This window comes from Euphorbia lathyris, chromosome 1 (genome assembly GCF_963576675.1).
Source record: "Euphorbia lathyris chromosome 1, ddEupLath1.1, whole genome shotgun sequence".
NCBI lineage: Eukaryota > Viridiplantae > Streptophyta > Magnoliopsida > Malpighiales > Euphorbiaceae > Euphorbia > Euphorbia lathyris.
Window position 1 is genome coordinate 90,262,905 of NC_088910.1, and position 20,848 is coordinate 90,283,752.

General features: G+C 37.7%; 2 protein-coding genes across 3 annotated transcripts; one reads left to right on the top strand and one right to left on the bottom strand.

Moving 5' to 3' along the window:
* The first annotated feature begins 10,361 nt into the window (after positions 1 to 10,361).
* Positions 10,362 to 17,397, top strand: LOC136206188 (uncharacterized). Of its 2 annotated transcripts, none has more exons than XM_065997149.1 (6): positions 10,362 to 10,541; positions 10,641 to 10,724; positions 10,798 to 10,885; positions 13,007 to 13,095; positions 16,750 to 16,861; positions 17,049 to 17,397. In XM_065997149.1, the coding sequence occupies exons 1-6, from the start codon at positions 10,506 to 10,508 to the stop codon at positions 17,279 to 17,281; spliced, it is 642 nt and encodes a 213-aa protein (XP_065853221.1). In that variant the 5' UTR covers positions 10,362 to 10,505; the 3' UTR covers positions 17,282 to 17,397. The 2 variants fall into 2 exon arrangements, with proteins under 2 accessions (XP_065853221.1, XP_065853230.1); XM_065997158.1 differs by having other exon boundaries at positions 13,016 to 13,095.
* A 1,903-nt stretch (positions 17,398 to 19,300) lies between these two features.
* Positions 19,301 to 20,739, bottom strand: LOC136206172 (GDP-mannose 4,6 dehydratase 1). Its single transcript, XM_065997125.1, has one exon. It carries the CDS (start codon positions 20,634 to 20,636, stop codon positions 19,515 to 19,517), a length of 1,122 nt encoding a protein of 373 aa, XP_065853197.1. The 5' UTR covers positions 20,637 to 20,739; the 3' UTR covers positions 19,301 to 19,514.
* Positions 20,740 to 20,848: the final 109 nt, after the last annotated feature.

A 20,848-nucleotide genomic window follows, 5' to 3' on the forward strand; every position in this document is an offset into this window, starting at 1 on the left:
ATTGTAAAAGGTTTGAGGCTCTACCTTTAAAGAGCTCAGTAGAGGATTTGAAATCTCGGAAGTGTTCCGGGGACAGGACGTAGGCTTAGAAGAAGCCGAACCTGGATAAATCTGCTGAGTGAAGTATTTCTAAACCTTAACTCCTTATTTATATTGCTTGCTTAAAACAAACTAAAACTGACCAAGTAAAAGAGGTCAAGCTGAGTTGTGCGCTGCCGATGAATTAGTTCAAGAATAGACTTTAAGTGCTACTTCCTGACCTAAGCAACGAAACTGACCTAGTCACTAGTTGACTAAGCCAGTGTGTTGTCGATTGATCAGCGCCGCTGTCATATAATCTTTTCTTAAGAAAAGAGAAATTTGCCCTAATCGTTTTAAAAGGTAGAATAGTTCCTAACCCCCCCTTGGAACTATACTTGCAACCTTACAAGGGACTAATAGTAATATCCCATAGTTTCCTTAGGGTATCCAATGAAGAAACATTTATCAGATTTCGAATCTAGTTTGTCGGACGCAATGCGTTTGACAAACACTGAACAACCCCATATTCTCATGAATGAGAACACGGGTTTCCTACCAACGAACAATTCATATGGTGTGGAACCAGCGGATTTAGTTGGTACTCGATTTAGGGTGAAGAGGGCAGTTTCTAAGGCATAGCCCCAGAATGACTTTGGAAGTAAGGCCATGCTCATCATGGATCGTACCATATCTAGTAGGGTACGGTTTCTCCTCTCGGATACACCATTGTGTTGTGGTGTATAGGGAGGTGTCCATTGTGAGCATATCCCACATTCAGTTAGATAATTCAGGAAATCATCTGAAAGATATTCGCCACCTCGATCAGATCGAAGCGTCTTTATTTTCCTTTCTAATTGATTTTCCACTTCATTCTTGAAGCATTTGAATTTCTCAAAAGCTTCTGATTTGTGCTTCATCAAATAGACGTAACCATATCGGGTATGGTCATCTATGAAGCTTATGAAGTATCTGAATCCTCCTCTTGCTTGGACTGACATAGGACCGCATACATCTGAATGAATAAGTCCTAGAGTGTCTGATACACGCTCACCTTTATTGCTAAAGGGTGTCTTTGTCATTTTACCTTTTAAACATGATTCGCATGTTTCCAATGATTCATGATCGATTGGATCTATAAGCCCATCTGAATGTAGCTTTAGCATGCGTCTCTTGTTTATATGGCCTAAACGACAATGCCACAAGTAAGTTGAATTATCTATCTTATGTCTTTTGGTATCAATTGCAAAAACAAGAGTTTTATCATCTAACACATAAATCCCATTTTGTGATATTCCTGAAAAATAAAAGATCGAATCTTTATAAAAATTGCAACTATTGTTCTTTATTGAAATATGAAAACCGTCGTCAACAAGACGGCTAATAGAAATAATGTTACGAGACATCTCAGGAACGTCTAAACAATTCCTTAATTCTATTACAAGCCCAGAGGGCAAAGGTAAAACATAATCTCCAATTGCGAGGGCGGCAACTCTTGCTCCATTTCCAACTCGCAAGTTTATGTTTCCTTTCTTTAGTTCCTTAGTCTGATTTAGCTCCTGCATATTTGTACAAATATGAGATCCACATCCGGTATCAAGTACCCAAGATTCAGACAGCGAAACTGTATTTATTTCAATATAAAACATACCAGATGCTGAAGCACCATTATTTTCCTTCTCGTGGAAGGTTAGGTACTCCATGCAATCCCTCTTCCAATGCCCTAAGTCACCACAATAGTAGCACTTTCCTTTGGGCTTCTTTGGTTCCTTTCCCTTCATTTCGGTGAGCACAGCCCCCTTGCATTTATCAAGATGGTTTGAATTGGGAGCGACCCCTTTCCTTTTTCTCGATCCTTCAATAGCAAGGGCTAGTATCTCCTCGTTTTCTTTTATAATGGGCTCGACTGACTCAAGCATATGCGCAAGCTCTACAAGAGAGGTTTGCAAGCCACTCATTTGGTAGTTCATTATGAACTGTGAGTAACTCTCGGGGAGGGACTGAAGAAGTAAGTTTTCACTTAGTTCACGGTCCATCGCATCTCCAATACTAGAAAACTTGGTGATAAGGCTGATCATCTTTGCACAATGTGCCATTATAGATGTGCCCACCTGCATCTTGCTTTTATATAACTCCTTGGTTATTTCGAAGCGTTCGCACCGAGTTTCATTCACAAATAACTCTTTGAGGTGCTTGACCATGGAATAGGCATCCATATCTGAATGTAGTTGCCTTTTGACTTTCGGTGTCAGAGATGCAAGTATGATGTCCCCCGTTTGATCATCATCAAATTTATGCTTCAAGTAAGCATAAAATTCTTGGTAGGGAGCATCATCAGTTGGGTAAGGGGGTATCGGTGTATCAAGTACATACCCTTTCCTTTCAAACTTCAAAACAATTTTGAGGTTAGGAAACCAGTCGGTGAAGTTTGAACCATTCAATTTGTTATCGGTAATGATGTAACGCAGATCGGTGTTAGTCATGATTTTAAGAGTGTGTGTTTAAACAAAACCTGAGAGTGAGAAAGAGTAAACGTAAGTCATTCATTTGCCAAATTAATAGCCCTCCATATTAATTCGAAGAATTTCACAAATCCTTTAGTGAGCTAGGATCCTAACTCCTGAGATTTCGCCTTGAGTTTACTCAACAAGCTAGTCTCATTCATTAGGTAGATACATATGATCAATCACATCTCTAATGTGATTCCTAGGTTATTGGGTTACTAACCACATTAGTAACTAATATGCTATTCATATTAATCCCAACCATCTTGCCCATTAGTTTATGATAACATGAGTTTACTCATCCAATTATCATAATCTAATTTAAGTATTACCCCATATTCATGAAAGAACGATTTTCGATAATTCAGGTGTTACCATAAGACCCCGAGCTTGAGTTTACTCAACAACCCAAAGGCCCCCAGTACTGCCGGCTGAATTATAATATTAGGGAGGGGCAACCGATTTTAATAACTTGCTTATTTACTTAACTTTTTAACGAGGGATTTTATTTTAGGTCTCATAATCTAACTTAGTCTTGATTTGCTTTAGCATACATCAGACACATACATTGGCGTTATGGACATATCATCTAAATTATTCCGTCGAGCCAGAGACGGAATAAAAGGGCCAACCTAAGGAAGTACTAACTATTACATATTTCTCTTTAGGTCCTCCGTCTTCTCCATGGCGCCTTGAAATTACATATTAATTTCTATACTACTAAAGAAAACTTCAACTGAATTGAAGGGAATTAGATGAGAGGAGAAATTACAATAGATAGTAGATAGGCAGGACTCGCAGGCCCTATTTCAAAAATACCAAAAGACTAAAAGAGGGTCCAAATATGTCCATAACTCCAAACATGCATAGACTCAATTAAATAAATTTAATTGGTTGATTACATAACTATCTTATGTAATATTTATGTTAATCACATTAACTTAACAAATTAACTTTCATCCAATTTTACTTCTAATAGTTTCGTATCCTTTTATATTAAACTTTTAGGTTAATATAACTATACAAAACTTTAATTATGCATGTTCCAATTATTTAGATTTTAATTCATTTAACATTTTGATTTACAAATTGGTACAACAAACTTTTAAACAAATTTTCATTCGATAATCAAGAACAGAAAACTATCAATTTCTGAAATATATATATATATTCAAATATAAAACGATTTTAAACCATTTAAAATCAAGTGGGTATCGGGCCAGGCCCGAGAGTGGGCCGCTGCCGATTGGCAGCGGCCCTCAGGGCGTGCGGGACGCCGCTACCTTGCGGCAGTGGCGCCCCAGCGCCGCACGCAGCTGCTGCCGCGAGGCAGCAGCCGCGCGCGACAGTGGCCAGTCGCGCCGCGAGGCGCGACTTGGGCTGCTGTCGCGTTTTTTTTTATATAAATATATATATATATCAGGTTTTTAAAACGGTTTTAAAAACGATTTTCAGAAATAGGAAAAACTACAATAGGCTTCCGTTTTATCTTTAGTATTAATAAAACTGATTTTATTAACCTAACTATAAAACTAATAGATTTTGTTATAATGATTATCAACCGAAATAATTAGGAACATACGCATAATCAATTTTAATTAACAATTAATTAAAACTTATTTATCCTTAGGATTAATTAATCAAAACTATTTGTTAATTAATCCTAACCATAAATATTTATTCAATCTTATTGAAAAACTTCTAAATTTTCATATATGAAATAACGGATTTAACGATGGCTCTGATACCACTGAAGGAAATTAAGGCTAAGGTATAGCAGCGGAAATATAAAAATTTTAGCCTACTTCCTTTTAACCATAGGATCTGTTAATCGTTATTTCATATAAAGAGGGATAAGAAGGAATACCTTTTGAAGAACAATCTACCGTTGTTAAAGAAGCGCCCACAATTCTTCTCCGAGTTCCCAAGCACGAAGTATAACACGGTGAGGTTAAGTTAGAATTAACCCTTATGAGATGCAACCAAAATAGATTGCCTCTAATTAACCAACACAAGGTCAAAGAGAAAAGGAGATGAATGAAAATTAATCAATCGACGGAAGCCGTATGAATTCTTGTCCACGAACTAGGGGATCCGAATTCACTTTCTCTCTCTATTGTATGTTTCGAAAATCACAATAAGGGGAAGGGTTAGGCTTAGTCGAAATTCACTTATTAGGGGGGTATATATAATAACTTGTATCTAAACCCTAGTTAGATAGGAATAGGTTACTTAATAGGAATTCAATTCGGAATAGGATTCCCAATTATTATCTTATAATATATCTAATATATTTAGGATAATAATAAATAACCTAATTGGATAATAATAGGAGTATATTAATCTAATTAAAACTCCTAACTTAATTATCTCTTAATTAATTTAATTCACAAACCTAATCAAATTAGGATTAATGGAATTAAAATATTTCCTAACTTATTATATATAAATTTCGGCCTACCCTAATTAAATGGGCCTTACTGGGCTTATTTGGAGTTCCATCTATTAATGACATCCATCTCTCTTTTGGTTCCAAGTCTTATGTGTGATCCATTAGGTTCTTACTACTTCTGGCCGTATGCAACTATTAAATTAATTTCTTCAAGAATTATATTTAATCATTGCATAACGGAATGATGTACTGAGTATGTTATTGGCAAGTCTGTAATCATTCCCCCAGAGTCCGTTAAGAAGATAGGTTGATTCTGTCGTTAACCCTTCCGTATTAGTTACAGTATAATTCGATCCTTTATCAACTACATCCTTGAACTGAATCTTATGACTATGGGTGATGTCAAGTCACATATAGCGAGACGTTCGTTTTACTTGTATAGGCCGAGTCAACTCAAATAGATGGGTTAAGTGAAATCTGTATTTCTTACTCTTAAGCTATCACCTTGCAAGGATTTAGAGTCGAGTCTTCCACAAGCGATCCTTGGATGTATCTCCCATTAATCGGGAGTGATAAATGCTCAATCCAATGTATAACTACCCTGACATTACCTCCTGTGACACCCAACCTTTGCAGTTCACACCCCAGAGTCATCTCTGTTAAGGATCGTGGGACCGCAGGATCAAAGTCTCACATTCAGTAATTCAGGATGACCAATTAACATTCCTTTGAGTCTGAGGATTAGTTATACCTATTAATACCAATGAACAGGTGACAAGGATGAATCTACCCATCCTGTTATCTCAAATCGGATCCCCAATCCTAATGAACGACGTTTCATCGGATCTATGTAACTGTCCAGATATCTATATATATGAAGCTTGTGAGATCAGCTTTCTGTCGGACAGAAGACATTGTTACATACAAGTCTCAACAGTGATATATCAATCCTAAACATATCACTTGACTTGGGGTGGTTTTAAGTTTATTAGTTTATTATAAAGTTTTGTCTCACTTCATGCTTGTATGAACACTTTATAATCACTTTAAACAAACTTACGGATTTCCTTTTATTTAGACTTTATTTAGTGCTTAAAAGGGATTGCCTTTATATAGTTATAAAACATACATCTTATTAAAACAAATGATATAAATAACAATTCATTTACATTAAGTTTGTATCCTGCAACAATTGTCTATAGGACACTAAACCCCAACATGTTTGTTTACTCAATTTCCAACGATTGTTTGCCGTTTTATATTGAAACAAAAGAGAGTTTTAGGTGTTTGGTTAGAAGCTATTGTTTGTTTTTTCATATATAAAAAGTAACATTTTACAGAAGCATCAAACAGCATACCAAAACAGCAAACAACAAGTAAACCAAACAGACCCTTATAGTATATTTTTAAAAAGGATAAGGTATCAAAATATTTGTTTAAGAGTTTGGAGGTTAATGAATGTTAGAGTTAAATGAGGTAATGGAAATGAGAGAGAAATGATGGAAAGAAAAGTTAAAAAATTAAACTTATTTGAGAGTTATAAAATGTAATTGAGGTTAAAAGTTTAATTTCGTTCTAGAATTTAAATATGGAGGGGAATGAAAGTTAATTTTACTCTGCATAGGTAAACTTTTTTAATGAAGTTTACAGCTTCCATTAACCAACAATTTGGAGGTTAGAGTTTGAAAGTTAAAGGAAGTAAACATTTAACTTACATTAACCTTCGTTTACTCTCTAAAAACAACTCCCAAACAACACAACAAACAACAACGATAACAAAGCCTTAGTCCTGAAATGATTCGGGGTCGGCTAACATGAATCATCGTATAAAACCGTGAAATCAAGTCGTGTCAGCGACACAGATTCTCTCCCTCCACTATTTCCTATCCACTACCATATTTTCCGCAATCCCCAATAAACTCATATCACTCTCGATCACCCTCCTCCAAGTTTGCTTAGGTCTTCCCCCACCCCTCACCACTACATCCCTTTGCCACTCTTCAGTCCTCCTAACCGGCGCATCAAACGCTCTTCGTCTTACATGGCCAAACCACCTTAGTCGGGTTTCCCTCATTTTATTCTCAATTGATGTAACCCCTACTTGTGTCCTAATTATTTCATTACTCACCCGATCCTTTCTCGTATGACCACACATCCATCTCAACATACGCATCTCCGCCACCGACATCTTATGAGTGTGATAGTGTTTCACTGCCCAACACTCCGTACCATATAATAGTGCTGGTCTGATTGCCGTGCGGTAGAATTTTCCCTTCAATCTATTTGGCATGCCGGGGTCACAAAGGAAACCCGTAGCACTCTTCCACTTCGCCCAACCAGATTTAATCCTATAAGCAACATCTCCATCTACTTCTCCATCCGTTTGGATAATAGATCCTAAATACCGAAAGCAATTCGATGCTTGAACAACTCTCCCATCTAGTGTGATTGTCCCTGCCTCCCTACTCCTATCGCTGCTAACTTACACTCCAAATATTCTGTCTTACTTCGGCTCAGCTTAAAGCCTCTAGATTCTAAAGTTTGTCTCCATAGTTCCAACTTCCTCTCCATGCCTTCTTTCGTCTCATCGACCAACACAATATCATCTGCAAACAACATGCACCATGGTATGCCATCTTGAAGTGAACTCGTTAGTTCATCCATAACGATGGCAAAAAGAAAAGGGCTTAGTGCAGAACCTTGATGCACTCCAATCGTAATAGGGAACTCTTCAGTCTTCCCAACGCTGGTGCGTACACTCGTGCATGCTCCCTCATACATGTCCTTTATGATGTCAACATATTTCCGCGAAATGCCTTTCCTTATTAGGGCCCACCAAAGTACTTCCCTTGGTACCTTATCATATGCCTTCTCCAAGTCAATAAAAACCATATGCAAGTCTTTCTTCTTATTTCGATAGTGCTCCATTAATTGTTTCATTAGGTGGATGGCTTCCATAGTTGATCTTCCCGGCATAAAGCCAAACTGGTTTTCCGAGATCTTCACCGTCCTCCTTAGCCTTTGTTCGATCACTCGCTATTACAGTTTCATAGTGTGACTCATTAATTTGATTCCTCGATAGTTGGCACAATCTTGGACATCGCCTTTGTTCTTCTACAACGGGATTAGAATACTTTTCCTCCATTCGGATGTCATCTTATTGTTTCTCCAAATTTTGTTGAAGAACGTCATCAACCATTCGATTCCTCTATCTCCCAAACATCTCCAAATCTCAATAGGGATGCCATCAGGTCCTATTGCTTTCTTCAATCTCATCTTATTTAATGCCATTTTGACTTCACCCTTTTGAATTCTCCTTATGCATTCACGATTTATCATATCGTGAGGGATACTTATATCTCCAACCTCTTGTCCGCGATCTCCATTAAATAAGTTATCAAAATAGGACCTCCATCGTTCCTTGATATCCTTATCTCCGACTAGGACTTTTTGGTCCACATCCTTCACACATTTAACTTTTCCGAGATCTCGCGTCTTCCTATCTCTCATCCGAGCAATTCTATATATGTCTCTTTCTCCTTCTTTCGTGTCCAATCTTGTGTACAGATCCCGATTCACCTTTGCTCTAGCATCTCGTATGACCTTCTTTACTTCCCTTTTAGCCTCTTTGTACTTTTCTTAGTTCTCATCACTCCTGCACTTCCCTAATATTTTATAGGATTCTCGCTTACTCTTTACTGTTTGTCGTACTTCTTCTGTCCACCAAGATGTGTCCTTACCCGGTGGCATGCTACATTTAGATTCCCTTAGAACTTCCTTCGCTACTTCCCTTATACTATGTTCCATCTTAGTCCATATCGAATCTATATCTAAATCCATATTACAAGTCCAAATATATTTTTTGGCCATCTCATCCACAAATTTTTGTTGATTCTCCCCTTGCAGTTTCCACCACTTAATCTTAGTCTCCACTTGTGGTGTTCGTTTTCTCATACATCTCTTACTTCGAAAATCAAGCACCACTACTCTATGTTGGGTTGTCGTACTCTCACCAGGGATCACCTTACAATAAATATAACTCTTTCTCCAAGCACTCCTTACTATGAAGAAGTCAATTTGGCTCGCATTACCGCCACTCCGATAAGTCACTATGTGGGATGTTCTTTTTATAAACCATATGTTCATGATACTCAAGTCATAGGCTGATGCGAATTCCAAGATATCATTTCCTGCTTCATTTTTATCTCCAAAACCATACCCTCCATGAACACTCTCAAACCCATCTCGCCTAGAACCTACGTGTCCATTGAGATCACCACCTAGTACCATCTTTTCATCGCTAGGAATCTGTTGCACCACTTCCTCCAAGTCCTCCCAAAAAGCTTGTCTTATAGAGACATCTAATCCTATTTGTGGCGCATATGCACTTATGACATTCACAACCTCATCTCCTATCACAAGCTTAACACTCATAATTCTATTGCTCTTCCTAGACACCGCTACTACATCATCAATATACTCCCTATCAATAAGAATACCTACTCCATTTCTACCCTTATCCTTTCCTGAGTACCACAGTTTATAACCCCAAGGAGCTATCTCTCTAGCATTGGCTCCAACCCACTTGGTTTCTTGTAGGCATATTATATTTATTCTCCTCCTCTTCATAACATCTACAATTTCAGCTAATTTTCCTGTCAAAGAGCCTATACTCCATGTCCCAAAGCATAACATATTACCCCTACCCCTACCCTTACCATGGACTAGCTTATTTACCCGCAATCCTTGCATATTTGACACCACCCCCGGGTCCTGGGGTGGCGCGCCGCTTCGGGACGACGACCTAGCAACCCTTGCATATTTTTCACTACACTCGGGCCTAGGAAGTACAACGCGTCGCTGAGTAGGGAACGCCCCCACGATATTCATAGTATGGTTCATGTCATAAGATGTGGCTAAGTTTTACGGTAGCCGCCACAAACCTACCGCAACCCTCCTCCTTTGTCCGGGCTTGGGACCAGCTGTAAATGCCACCAAGTGACCCTCACAGGCGGAGTTAAAAACAACTCCCAAACAATGTTATGTGATATTTATCCTTCCATTACCCTCCTTTACTTCCATTAACCTCATCCCAAACTAAGGGTTAAGGTTTTTGTGAATACGAATTTAAGCTCTATGTATAAAGTATAATCAATATAGGATTATAGTTTATAAAAGAGTACAAATTTAAGCATCGATAACTTAATGTGACACATTATTTATATTACTTTGTTAACCTCTCCCAACTGTACGCGGGAGAGAAATCAAAACTTAACGAAATAATAGAATGACGTGTCCCGTTTTGTTATCGAGATCTAAATTAATACGGTTTTGTAAAGGTTAAGCCCTATTTAAAAGATTGATTAGTGTAAAAAAAAAAAAAATACTAGTTACCCAATAAATATTGGTAATAGATTTTATAGAAAAAGAATAAAAATAACAGAGATGTGCCTTCTGCGGGAGAATCCGTATCCGGTAGTTCAGTTTATTCAGTTCTCTGTTGCTTCTATCACTCAGAAGAATCCGAGTTCATATCGTTCTGTTCGAGTTCAACTTTACTTTGATAAGTAGTATCAGAAGGTAGCAATTTTATGGGCGCTTCAGAATCCGCTCTCTCTAATTCACAGGTTTTAATTTAATAATTGATTACAATTTTCGTAAATATTAATTACTTGTTCGTTAATCCTATTAACACTTCTCTTAATTTCTCTATCCCCGGCGTTAAGGGTGTGGCAGATGAGATCACCACCGTCTCCGAGCGGTCATATAGCACCGATCCCATTTTGGAGAGGCTCAAATCCCTTAGGATTGTATGTCCATTCCTTGTAACTCATGATTACCTTTTATGGAATTCTTCATTTTGACTGTTTTAACTGTCTGTAGTCAAGGCCAATTCTGACATCCGCTCCGCCGGAGGAGAGTAGCCTGACTGACATTTTGGTTAGGAAGCGAACATCTTCATCTGCAACGTGTAAGTCAAACGTCTATTTCGTTTCCTTTAGTTGGAATTTAGGGTTCTGAAATTAGAGGTCTGCTTCTCTTCTGATACGATGCTGGTTTTTAAAGGCAAATTGTTTTGTTGGGCTGAATACTGCTTCACATGATTATCATATTAATTTGGAATTCATCAATCCCTGGATTTTTTGTTTTGTTTTTGGCAACTTTGAAATGACGTCGCTTTTTCAACCAGCTGTTTCCTTGTTTATAGTCAAATGTAGAAACTTTTATAATCAAAGTAAAGTCGGCTGTTTTGAATATGCTTTATAGACATAGTTATTCGCCTCTATTTACTGGGAGATTCTCAAAATCCTTTTCAGGATTTCTACTGCTACAGTATTATACACTCTCCATCGGTATGATATGGTTATTTAAAACTTCCCAAGTAATCAATATTGAAAAAAGTTAGGAAGTACAAGCATATCTAGGAGCTAGATTAATGAGATTGTTTTCTTGCAAAAATTCTTGGGGTCAATGTAATTTTGTGCTTATATTTGAGCATGCTTTCATTGTTTTCTATTTGTTTCTGCACAAGTCACTCTAGTGGAGATGTGGTTAGCATAGCTGCCCTTGTACATTCATAGAGCAGTAAAATCTCTAAGGCAGAATTGAATAAGGCTAAATGCAAACTCAAGGGAAAAGCTCTCCTTCATCTCAATGAAGTTAGCTTTAAATGCTTTTTGTGTGAGTGTGTGTCATGTGGTAAGAGCTAGAAAATGAGGTAATTCATGTGTACCTAGATGCTGATTAAGGGCTCTCATGAGTTTTTATTTTTGGTATAATTGTGCGATTATCTTTTTGCACTCTTTCTACTACCTATGGAATTCTTCTATTTCCAGATATCAATTAGCTCATAGTAGGGAGTGCCTCTCTTGCAGTCTTGCTTGGTGTTATCTTGGAATAAATCTTAAGTTGACATATTTTTCATTATTTTTGAATCAATTATGAAAAAGAATTTTTCAGCAAGGGAGGGGATGAATCGAAATATAGCTGCTACACCAAAACTAGGAGAAAAAAACCAACCAGACTGCCCTAGTGGATAAATCAGGAATACAGAAACAAAAACAGCAATTAGACCAGAGAATGCAATTTCATTCAACCAGAGTAAAAAAAAAAAAAAAAGACTTAGCCACTATATGATGGAGTTCAAAAAATCCTTGGTATTCCATTATTCAGTATAGAACCAATAGTTCATTATCTAATGGATTTTTCCGCTCTAATACTCTATTCAATGTAATTGGAGTTTTCATACCTATAACAGTATCAGATGTTAGTGGCTTGTCATCTGTTACACTTCAATAGAAGACTTTCTCCCTCTCTATTGGTATTGGGATTTTCCTAAATATTTTAGTTTTTTGTAAATGGTTTTCTGGTTAATAATTCACTGTCCTTCAACATATCATTGATTGCATTTGTTATTTGTATGTTTGCATGGTATATTGCTATACCAGCAATATTCTAGATACAAGGAGCTTAACATATAAGATTTTCCATTATGCCCTTTTAGTACCCCCTTTCTTTTGTTACCAAAATTATACATGATGTCCAGTTTCTCCCTGAAAGGAAAATTCCTGTCCACAATGGCTTTGAAAATTGCACAACATCCTAAATGGCTCTTCTCCTCTAGCACAGGGAATCCAGCCGATTAGGAGGACATTGTGGGAGTACTAACTCATCTTTTTCAGGGATTTTAACCACTAACTCTGAAGGAGTTTTAGGTTTATCTACTTTCCTGAATTGGACATTATGATAGAGAGGAACTAAAAGCTAGGTGGCAGTTCATCTTGCTGGAACACATTTAATTTATCATCGATTCTGTGCTTGGGAAAGAAAAATAACCAAATATTATTGTTGTTTCATATGTTATCATCCATCAAGATGCATTTCCCAGCAAGTTGAAAATAGGTAACAGAAAATGGTTTTGATTCATTGTTGACCTAGTTCTGATATTATATTACTTTCTCTTCATTCAAGGCATATGTTGTGAACTTCTATCTCCTTTCAGAGACACATCGATTTTCTTACCTGATTTTCTCATTTGTTTTTCTCGTGTATTCTGAACTATCTATGTCCTTATTCTTAATCGTTAATGAAGCTACTGTAGATGCAAAGGTGTTATTGGAGCTCTTCACAACATATCGTGAGTGGCAGGAGGAGAAGGCTCAACAAATAGGCAATAAACAGGTAGGCCTTTCCTGTCATTAATGCGATGAACTCAATAACACAGCTTATTAAACATAATTATGCTTATCTACTGAAAAGTTGTTGGTTTATATTGAAATTGAATCACAATTATTTTCCAACAAGAGTATAATTTTGACATGGATTTAAGATTCAGGCTGGATTCTGATAATGGGAAATACCTGAATATTTTAACTTGAGCCTATCCTGATGACTGTATTAGAACTCTGATATGAACCGAGATATGCTCCAAACGCCTGTTGCGAGTGTTCTGTAACTATTCAACTCTGGCATTTATACTGTATGGATGAACAAGTGAAATAATCAGAGGTTATGATTGTATACAACAACAACAACAAAGCCTTAGTCCCGAAATGATTCGGGATCGGCTAACATGAACCATCATATAAAACCGTGAAATCAAGTCGTGTCAGCAACACAAATTCTCTCCCTCCACTCTTTCCTATCCACTACCATATTTTCCTCAATCCCCAATACACTCATATCACTCTCGATCACCCTCCTCCAAGTTTGCTTAGGTCTTCCCATACCCCTCACCACTACATCCCTTTGCCACTCTTCAGTCTTCCTAATCGGCGCATCAAGCGCTCTTCGTCTTACATGGCCAAACCACCTTAGTCGGTTTTCCCTCATTTTGTTCTCAATAGATGTAACCCTTACTTTTGTCCTAATTATTTCATTACTCACCCGATCCTTTCTCGTATGACCACACATCCATCTCAACATACGCATCTCCGCCACCGACATCTTATGAGTGTGACAGTGTTTCACTGCCCAACACTCCGTACCATATAACAGTGGCCTGATTGCCGTGCGGTAGAATTTTCCCTTCAATCTATTTGGCATGTCGGGGTCACAAAGGAAACCCGTAGCACTCTTCCACTTCGCCCAACCAGATTTAATCCTATGAGCAACATCTCCATCTACTTCTCCATCCGTTTGGATAATAGATCCTAAATACTGAAAGCAATCTGATGCCTGAACAACTCTCCCATCTAGGGTGATTGTCCCTGCCTCCCTACTCCTATCGCCGCTAAACTTACACTCCAAATATTCTGTCTTACTCCGACTCAGCTTAAAGCCTCTAGATTCTAAAGTTTGCCTCCATAGTTCCAACTTTCTCTCCACGCCTTCTTTCGTCTCATCAACCAACACAATATCATCTGCAAACAACATGCACCATGGTATACCATCTTGAAGTGAACTCGTTAGTTCATCCATAACGATGGCAAAAAGAAATGGGCTTAGTGCAGAACCTTGATGCACTCCAATCGTAATAGGGAACTCTTCAGTCTTCCCAACACTGGTGCGTACACTCGTGCATGCTCTCTCATACATGTCCTTTATGATGTCAACATATTTCCGCGAAATGCCTTTCCTTATTAGGGCCCACCAAAGTACTTCCCTTGGTACCTTATCATATGCCTTCTCCAAGTCAATGAAAACCATATGCAAGTCTTTCTTCTTATTTCGATAGTGCTCCATTAATTGTTTCATTAGGTGGATGGCTTCCATAGTTGATCTTCCCGACATAAAGCCAAACTGGTTTTCCGAGATCTTCACTGTCCTCCTTAGCCTTTGTTCGATCACTCGCTCCCACAGTTTCATAGTGTGACTCATTAATTTGATTCCTCGATAGTTGGCACAATCTTGGACATCGCCTTTGTTCTTATACAACGGGATTAGGATACTTTTCCTCCATTCGGATGGCATCTTATTGTTTCTCCAAATTTTGTTGAAGAACATCGTCAACCATTCGATTCCTCTCTCTCCCAAACATCTCCAAATCTCAATAGGGATGCCATCAGGTCCTACTGCTTTCTTCAATCTCATCTTATTTAATGCCATTTTGACTTCACCCTTTTGAATTCTCCGTATGCATTCACGATTTATTATATCGTGAGGGATACTTATATCTCCAATCTCTTGTCCGCGATCTCCATTAAATAAGTTATCAAAATAGGACCTCTATCGTTCCTTGATATCCTTATCTCCAACTAGGACTTTTTGGTCCACATCCTTCACACATTTAACTTTTCCGAGATCTCGCGTCTTCCTATCTCTCATCCGAGCAATTCTATATATGTCTCTTTCCCCTTCCTTCGTATCCAATCTTGTGTACAGATCCCGATTCACCTTTGCTCTAGCATCTCGTATGACCTTCTTTACTTCCCTTTTAGCCTCTTTGTACTTTTCGTAGTTCTCATCACTCCTGCACTTCCCTAATATTTTATAAGATTCTTGCTTACTCTTTACTGCTTGTCGTACTTCTTCTGTCCACCAAGATGTGTCCTTACCCGGTGGCATGCTACCTTTAGATTCCCCTAGAACTTCCTTCGCTACTTCCCTTATACTATGCTCCATCTTAGTCCATATCGAATCTATATCTAAATCCATATTACAAGTCCAAATATCTTTTTTGGCCATCTCATCTACAAATTTTTGTTGATTCTCCCCTTGCAGTTTCCACCACTTAATCTTAGTCTCCACTTGTGGTGTTCGTTTTCTCATACATCTCCTACTTCGAAAATCAAGCACCACTACTCTATGTTGGGTTGTCGTACTCTCACCAGGAATCACCTTACAATCAATATAACTCTTTCTCCAAGCACTCCTTACTAGGAAGAAGTTGATTTGGCTCGCATTACCGCCACTCCGATAAGTCACTAAGTGGGATGTTCTTTTCATAAACCATGTGTTCATGATACTCAAGTCATAGGCTGATGCGAATTCCAAGATATCATTTCCTGCTTCATTTTTATCTCCAAAACCATACCCTCCATGAACACTCTCAAACCCCTCTCGCCTAGAACCTATGTGTCCATTGAGATCACCACCTAGTACCATCTTTTCATTGCTAGGAACATGTTGCACCACTTCCTCCAAGTCCTCCCAAAAAGCTTGTCTTATAGAGACATCTAATCCTATTTGTGGCGCATATGCACTTATAACATTCACAACCCAGAGGTTATGATTGTATATTAGAATAAAATTGTACTCATTAAATAGGTATTGTTTTATATTCTAGTACAACTTGTTTTATCTTCCACTGCATTCACGCCTTTGTAGGCTGTCTGTATAACTGGTCAATATCTCTTTCTTAAAATTACCTGATTCTGTCAAACATGTATGAGAAGCTGACAAAACTCTTTAATTGATCCACGCTATCAATACCTCAATGGATTATAAATTTCTAATTTTGGTTTGAGCACATGAAGATTGGTAGTCTTTCTTTTAGTAGATTATAATAGGATGCATGTTTTGTCTTCCACTGCCTTCACACCTGAGTAGTCTGTTTGTATAACTGTTTAAGATTCCATGCGTAGAATCACCTGATCCTGTACCAAAGTATGAGAAGCTGATAAAACTCTCCAATTAATCCCTGAATGAATTGATTAATGGATTATAATTTTCTAATTTTCTTTGAGCACGTGAAAGTTAGTAGTCTAAGTTTTTTTTTTTTTTTTGGTTAAAGTTAGTAGTCTAAGTTTGCAATATCTTTTCAGTGGTTTGCTCTTGTTTGATATCAGTAATGATAATCAAACTAAGTACCTTCTGAGCCTGATTTATATACTGTAGGAGCTAGGAGATCTGAGGTGCTTGCATTATGAACATGGATTTTTTTTTTTTTTGCAGGAAGAGATTGAAAATAAGATTGAAGTTGCAGATGCTTTGGCGACAAAACTTCTTCAACGGTTTAATTACTCAGTCTCAGCAACGAAGACTACTTCACAACATTTATCAGGAGGTATTGCAATGGTGAAAATTCTTGAATGTTGCAGGTCCAATTGGACCTGGACAGTAGAATTTCTCTTGCAACCGATATACAAATTGCTTTAAAAAGTCATTGGCTTGCCGCACTTTTAAGCTGCTAAACAATCATTAGCTTGTTTATGAAGATTCTGATTGTGATTTCATGTTGGAAACACATACAGTTCATGCACTGCAGGTAGAGATCGGGGAGCTGAAAGGGCGGTTGACTGAGGTAATTAGCAACTGTGATGCAATATGCAAGAGAATTGTTGCGGAGGGGCCGGAATGTCTTGGCTCATCTATCAAGCCATTTACATTTTCCACTGCCGACTCAGATGTAAGCTGTAACTCATCTTCTCAGCTACATTTAACAACAAATCACTTGTCAAATGAAAAAAAGTCGGACTTGGACTGATGTTTTCTTTTCTTCTTGTATATATCATTCTTTATCCCAATTGACAAGCAAATCTGATAAACATAAGAGCCTTCATTTCTTCTAGCAGTATATCGTCATGTTGGATTGTATTTTAATTTTTTTTCTTTTTTTATTGTTTGTGCACATTGAATCAACTGCCATTGATTTTGCTGGACATAACTCTTTTCTGACCTTCCTTAAGTAGAGGTTATATCAGTTAGGTAATATCTTAGTTTGAGTTAAAAGGAGTTTGAGTGTGATATGACTTCAAAAGGCACCTCTGTTATGCACTTGGGTAATCTTTTTTGGCTTGTTATGCACTTTGGTAATCTTTGACTTGATCAGAAATGAGTTTGAGTGTCATATGGGTACCTCATATTATTGCACATATCATGCACATGAGCCCACTTAGAATTACCATGCAGTCTCGGAAAAAACAAAAGTATAGATGCAATCAAGAAATGTGGACACAAATAAACAAACCTACTGTTGCAACTTCAACCGACCAGGTCATGTGCTTAAGTTTCCTTCGTATATAAGCCTCACTAGCACTGTACTTAAGTTAATTTGTTTATTATTCCTTCTTTTATCTTTTCATATTGAAACATGAAAGTTTTAGCTGTTTGTTTAGTTAGGTAATACCTTTATATATGAAAAGTAGCATTTTCTAAAAGCAGTGAATCTCTACCTTTTCAAGGGCAAATAACAAAGTAAACAAATGAGGAGTGAGATGAAATTCTCCAATAGTTGAAACTAACAGCACCTCCAGCCGTCCACTAGCGGTTTAGCATTTAGTTCGATAAAAGCTCGGTAATATTCAATTCAATTTATAAACAAGTCGAGTTTAAGCTCTATTATAGATTCGTGAACAATATCATAAATAAGCTCTATTATAATGTTTATAAATAGTCTCGTGAGTAAATTCAGTTCCATTATTATTTTAATAATAGTATTTATATAAAGGGCAAAATTGAAAACTATAGGGAATGTGGGAAAATGTTTCTAATGTTGACAACTAGGAACAGTTTTAACCATAAAGATACAATTTTATCCTAAAAGTTGACAAGTTTAATCAATTTCAGATATCATTAAAAAAGAATACAATATTTTGTTCGTGTTTTCGGCATCAACTGCATATCATCGGTTATAAAAAAAATTTAATTTTTTTATATGTATTTTATAATTTTATAATAGAATTGAAAATTATCATATTTTTAAATTTCACGAGATATTTGAATTTTTAAATTTCCTAGTCCAATTCTTATAAGACATAATATAATTTTTTTTTTATTCTTTTTAAGTGTATAAAAATACATATGAGATATTTGAACAACGATGAGTAAAAAAATGACTTACATATGCAATGTCGATAATGAGATTTATGATTGAGAAGATATGAATTATTTTTGTATAGCATTTTAATTTTGTAGATTTCAAAACTATGTAGTTTGTGAAAATAATCAATAAATTATTCACGAGCAAAAATCTTAAACAGAATTAACAAGCTACTTGTCAACGAAATGAGCCGAGCTCGGCTCGGTAACAATCCTAACAGCATCTAAACCTGCCAACACAGATCAACCAAGCACCCTAGCCTAGAGCAGTAAGTAAGGGGGCGTTTGGTTTGGGGCCTTTAGGAATGGAAATGGGAATGGAAGGGTTTCATTCCCTTTGTTCTTGTTTGTTTATAAAAAAAAACTAATTCCCTTTACCCACTTTAAGTTAAGCCATTACCCCACTTTAGGTTAAGCCATTACCCCATGCCCTCTAGGGAATTGAATTCCCTTTATCTCATTCCATTTCTTAACCATATCCAAACACATAGGGGAATTAATGGTTATTCATTTCCTTTCCTTTAGTTTCCCTTTCTTGATTCCTTTTCCCTTACCCGTTGTGAACCAAACGCCCCCTAAAGGTCTGAAACATTAGTTTTAGTTAGGAGAAACAAACTGCAAGTAGATATCTTGATTTTGAGTGTACCACATTGTTAATGTTTAGCTAACAACGAACCCAAAAGGATGAGAAAGAGACTGAATTGATTCCATTCCAGATTTCATATCATAAACAACGAATGAACATTAACGAAATACAATTAAATTAAATGAACAACTTAAAATTTTAAATACTCTCCACTGCAACATAAAACCAAACTATTTTAATTAACTGTGATGTAATGTAATGAGATGATCCAATAAACTTAATTTGGTATTTGATTCAAACCAGAAAAACGAATTCAGGGCTGCTGTTGTGCATCCAAGTAACCAGCATCGACAAGGACTTTCTCCCTCTTGGCTAATTCAACATCTTCATCAACCATCATCTTCACCAACTGCTGAAATCCAACCTTAGGCTTCCATCCAAGAACTTTCCTAGCCTTGCTTGAATCCCCTTTCAAATTATCCACTTCTGACGGCCTAAAATACCTCTTATCAATCTCAACATGATTTTTCCAATTCAATCCCACATAACCAAATGCCACTTCCAAGAATTCCTCCACCGTATGTGACTCCTCCGTCGCCACCACATAATCATCCGCCTTCTCCTGTTGCAGCATCATCCACATTGCTTCAACATAATCCCCTGCAAATCCCCAATCTCTTGACGCCTGCAAATTCCCCAAAAACAGTTTACTCTGTAATCCGATCTTAATTCTCCCCACTGCTCTTGTAATCTTCCTTGTCACGAAATTTTCCCCACGCCGAGGGGATTCGTGGTTAAATAAGATTCCGTTACACGCATACAACCCATAAGCTTCACGGTAATTCACAGTGTACCAATGAGCTGCGCATTTCGATGCTGCGTATGGAGATCTGGGATGAAATGGAGTTGTTTCAGATTGGGGAGGCGGAGTGGCTCCAAACATCTCCGACGATCCGGCCTGATAATACCGCATATGACTTCTCCCGGTAGCAGCAATATGAGATCTGAGAGCTTCGAGGAGGCGGAGAGCACCGGTGGCCACCACATCAGCAGTGTAATCGGGAATTTCGAAGGAAACAGCAACGTGAGATTGAGCAGCAAGATTGTAGACCTCGTCGGGAAGAATGGTGTCGAGCCACCGGCGAAGGGAGGAAGCATCGGAGAGATCAGCATAGTGTAGCTTCATAAGGGCCTTATGGGCATTATGCGGATCGATGTAGATGTGATTAATACGCTGCGTATTAAAATTAGACGACCGACGGATCAGACCGTGAACTTCATACCCCTTATCGAGGAGAAACTCCGTGAGGTAGGAGCCGTCTTGTCCAGTTATTCCGGTGATCAATGCTATCTTGCGCTTCTGTGGAGCAGTGGAGTCACCATTGACGGTGGGATTGGTGGATCCGGATCCAGGAGCATCGTTCTCGGTTGCCATTGGATATGGATTCGTTTGATCAGGGGACCGGAAATTGAAGGTAAATTGATTGATGTTTGATTGGAGAAAATGGAGAAACTGGAAGCAGCTATACGGTATTTGTTAATGGAGTGAGGGGTTTAATAGAGGGATTGCCTTGGCAAAGAGAAGGTTAGTTTGGTCAATGTGGATACTAAAATGCCCACTCAATTGACAATTCTATCCTTGATTAG

Excerpts from the sequence above, each read along its gene's own strand:
- LOC136206188 (XM_065997149.1), top strand. The coding sequence starts at position 10,506 with ATGGGCGCTTCAGAATCCGCTCTCTCTAATTCACAG. Across the intron at positions 10,542-10,640 it reads CCGCTCTCTCTAATTCACAG|GGTGTGGCAGATGAGATCAC; the intron begins GTTTTAATTTAA and ends CCCGGCGTTAAG. Across the intron at positions 10,725-10,797 it reads GGCTCAAATCCCTTAGGATT|TCAAGGCCAATTCTGACATC; the intron begins GTATGTCCATTC and ends AACTGTCTGTAG.
- LOC136206172 (XM_065997125.1), bottom strand. The coding sequence starts at position 20,636 with ATGGCAACCGAGAACGATGCTCCTGGATCCGGATCCACCAATCCCACC.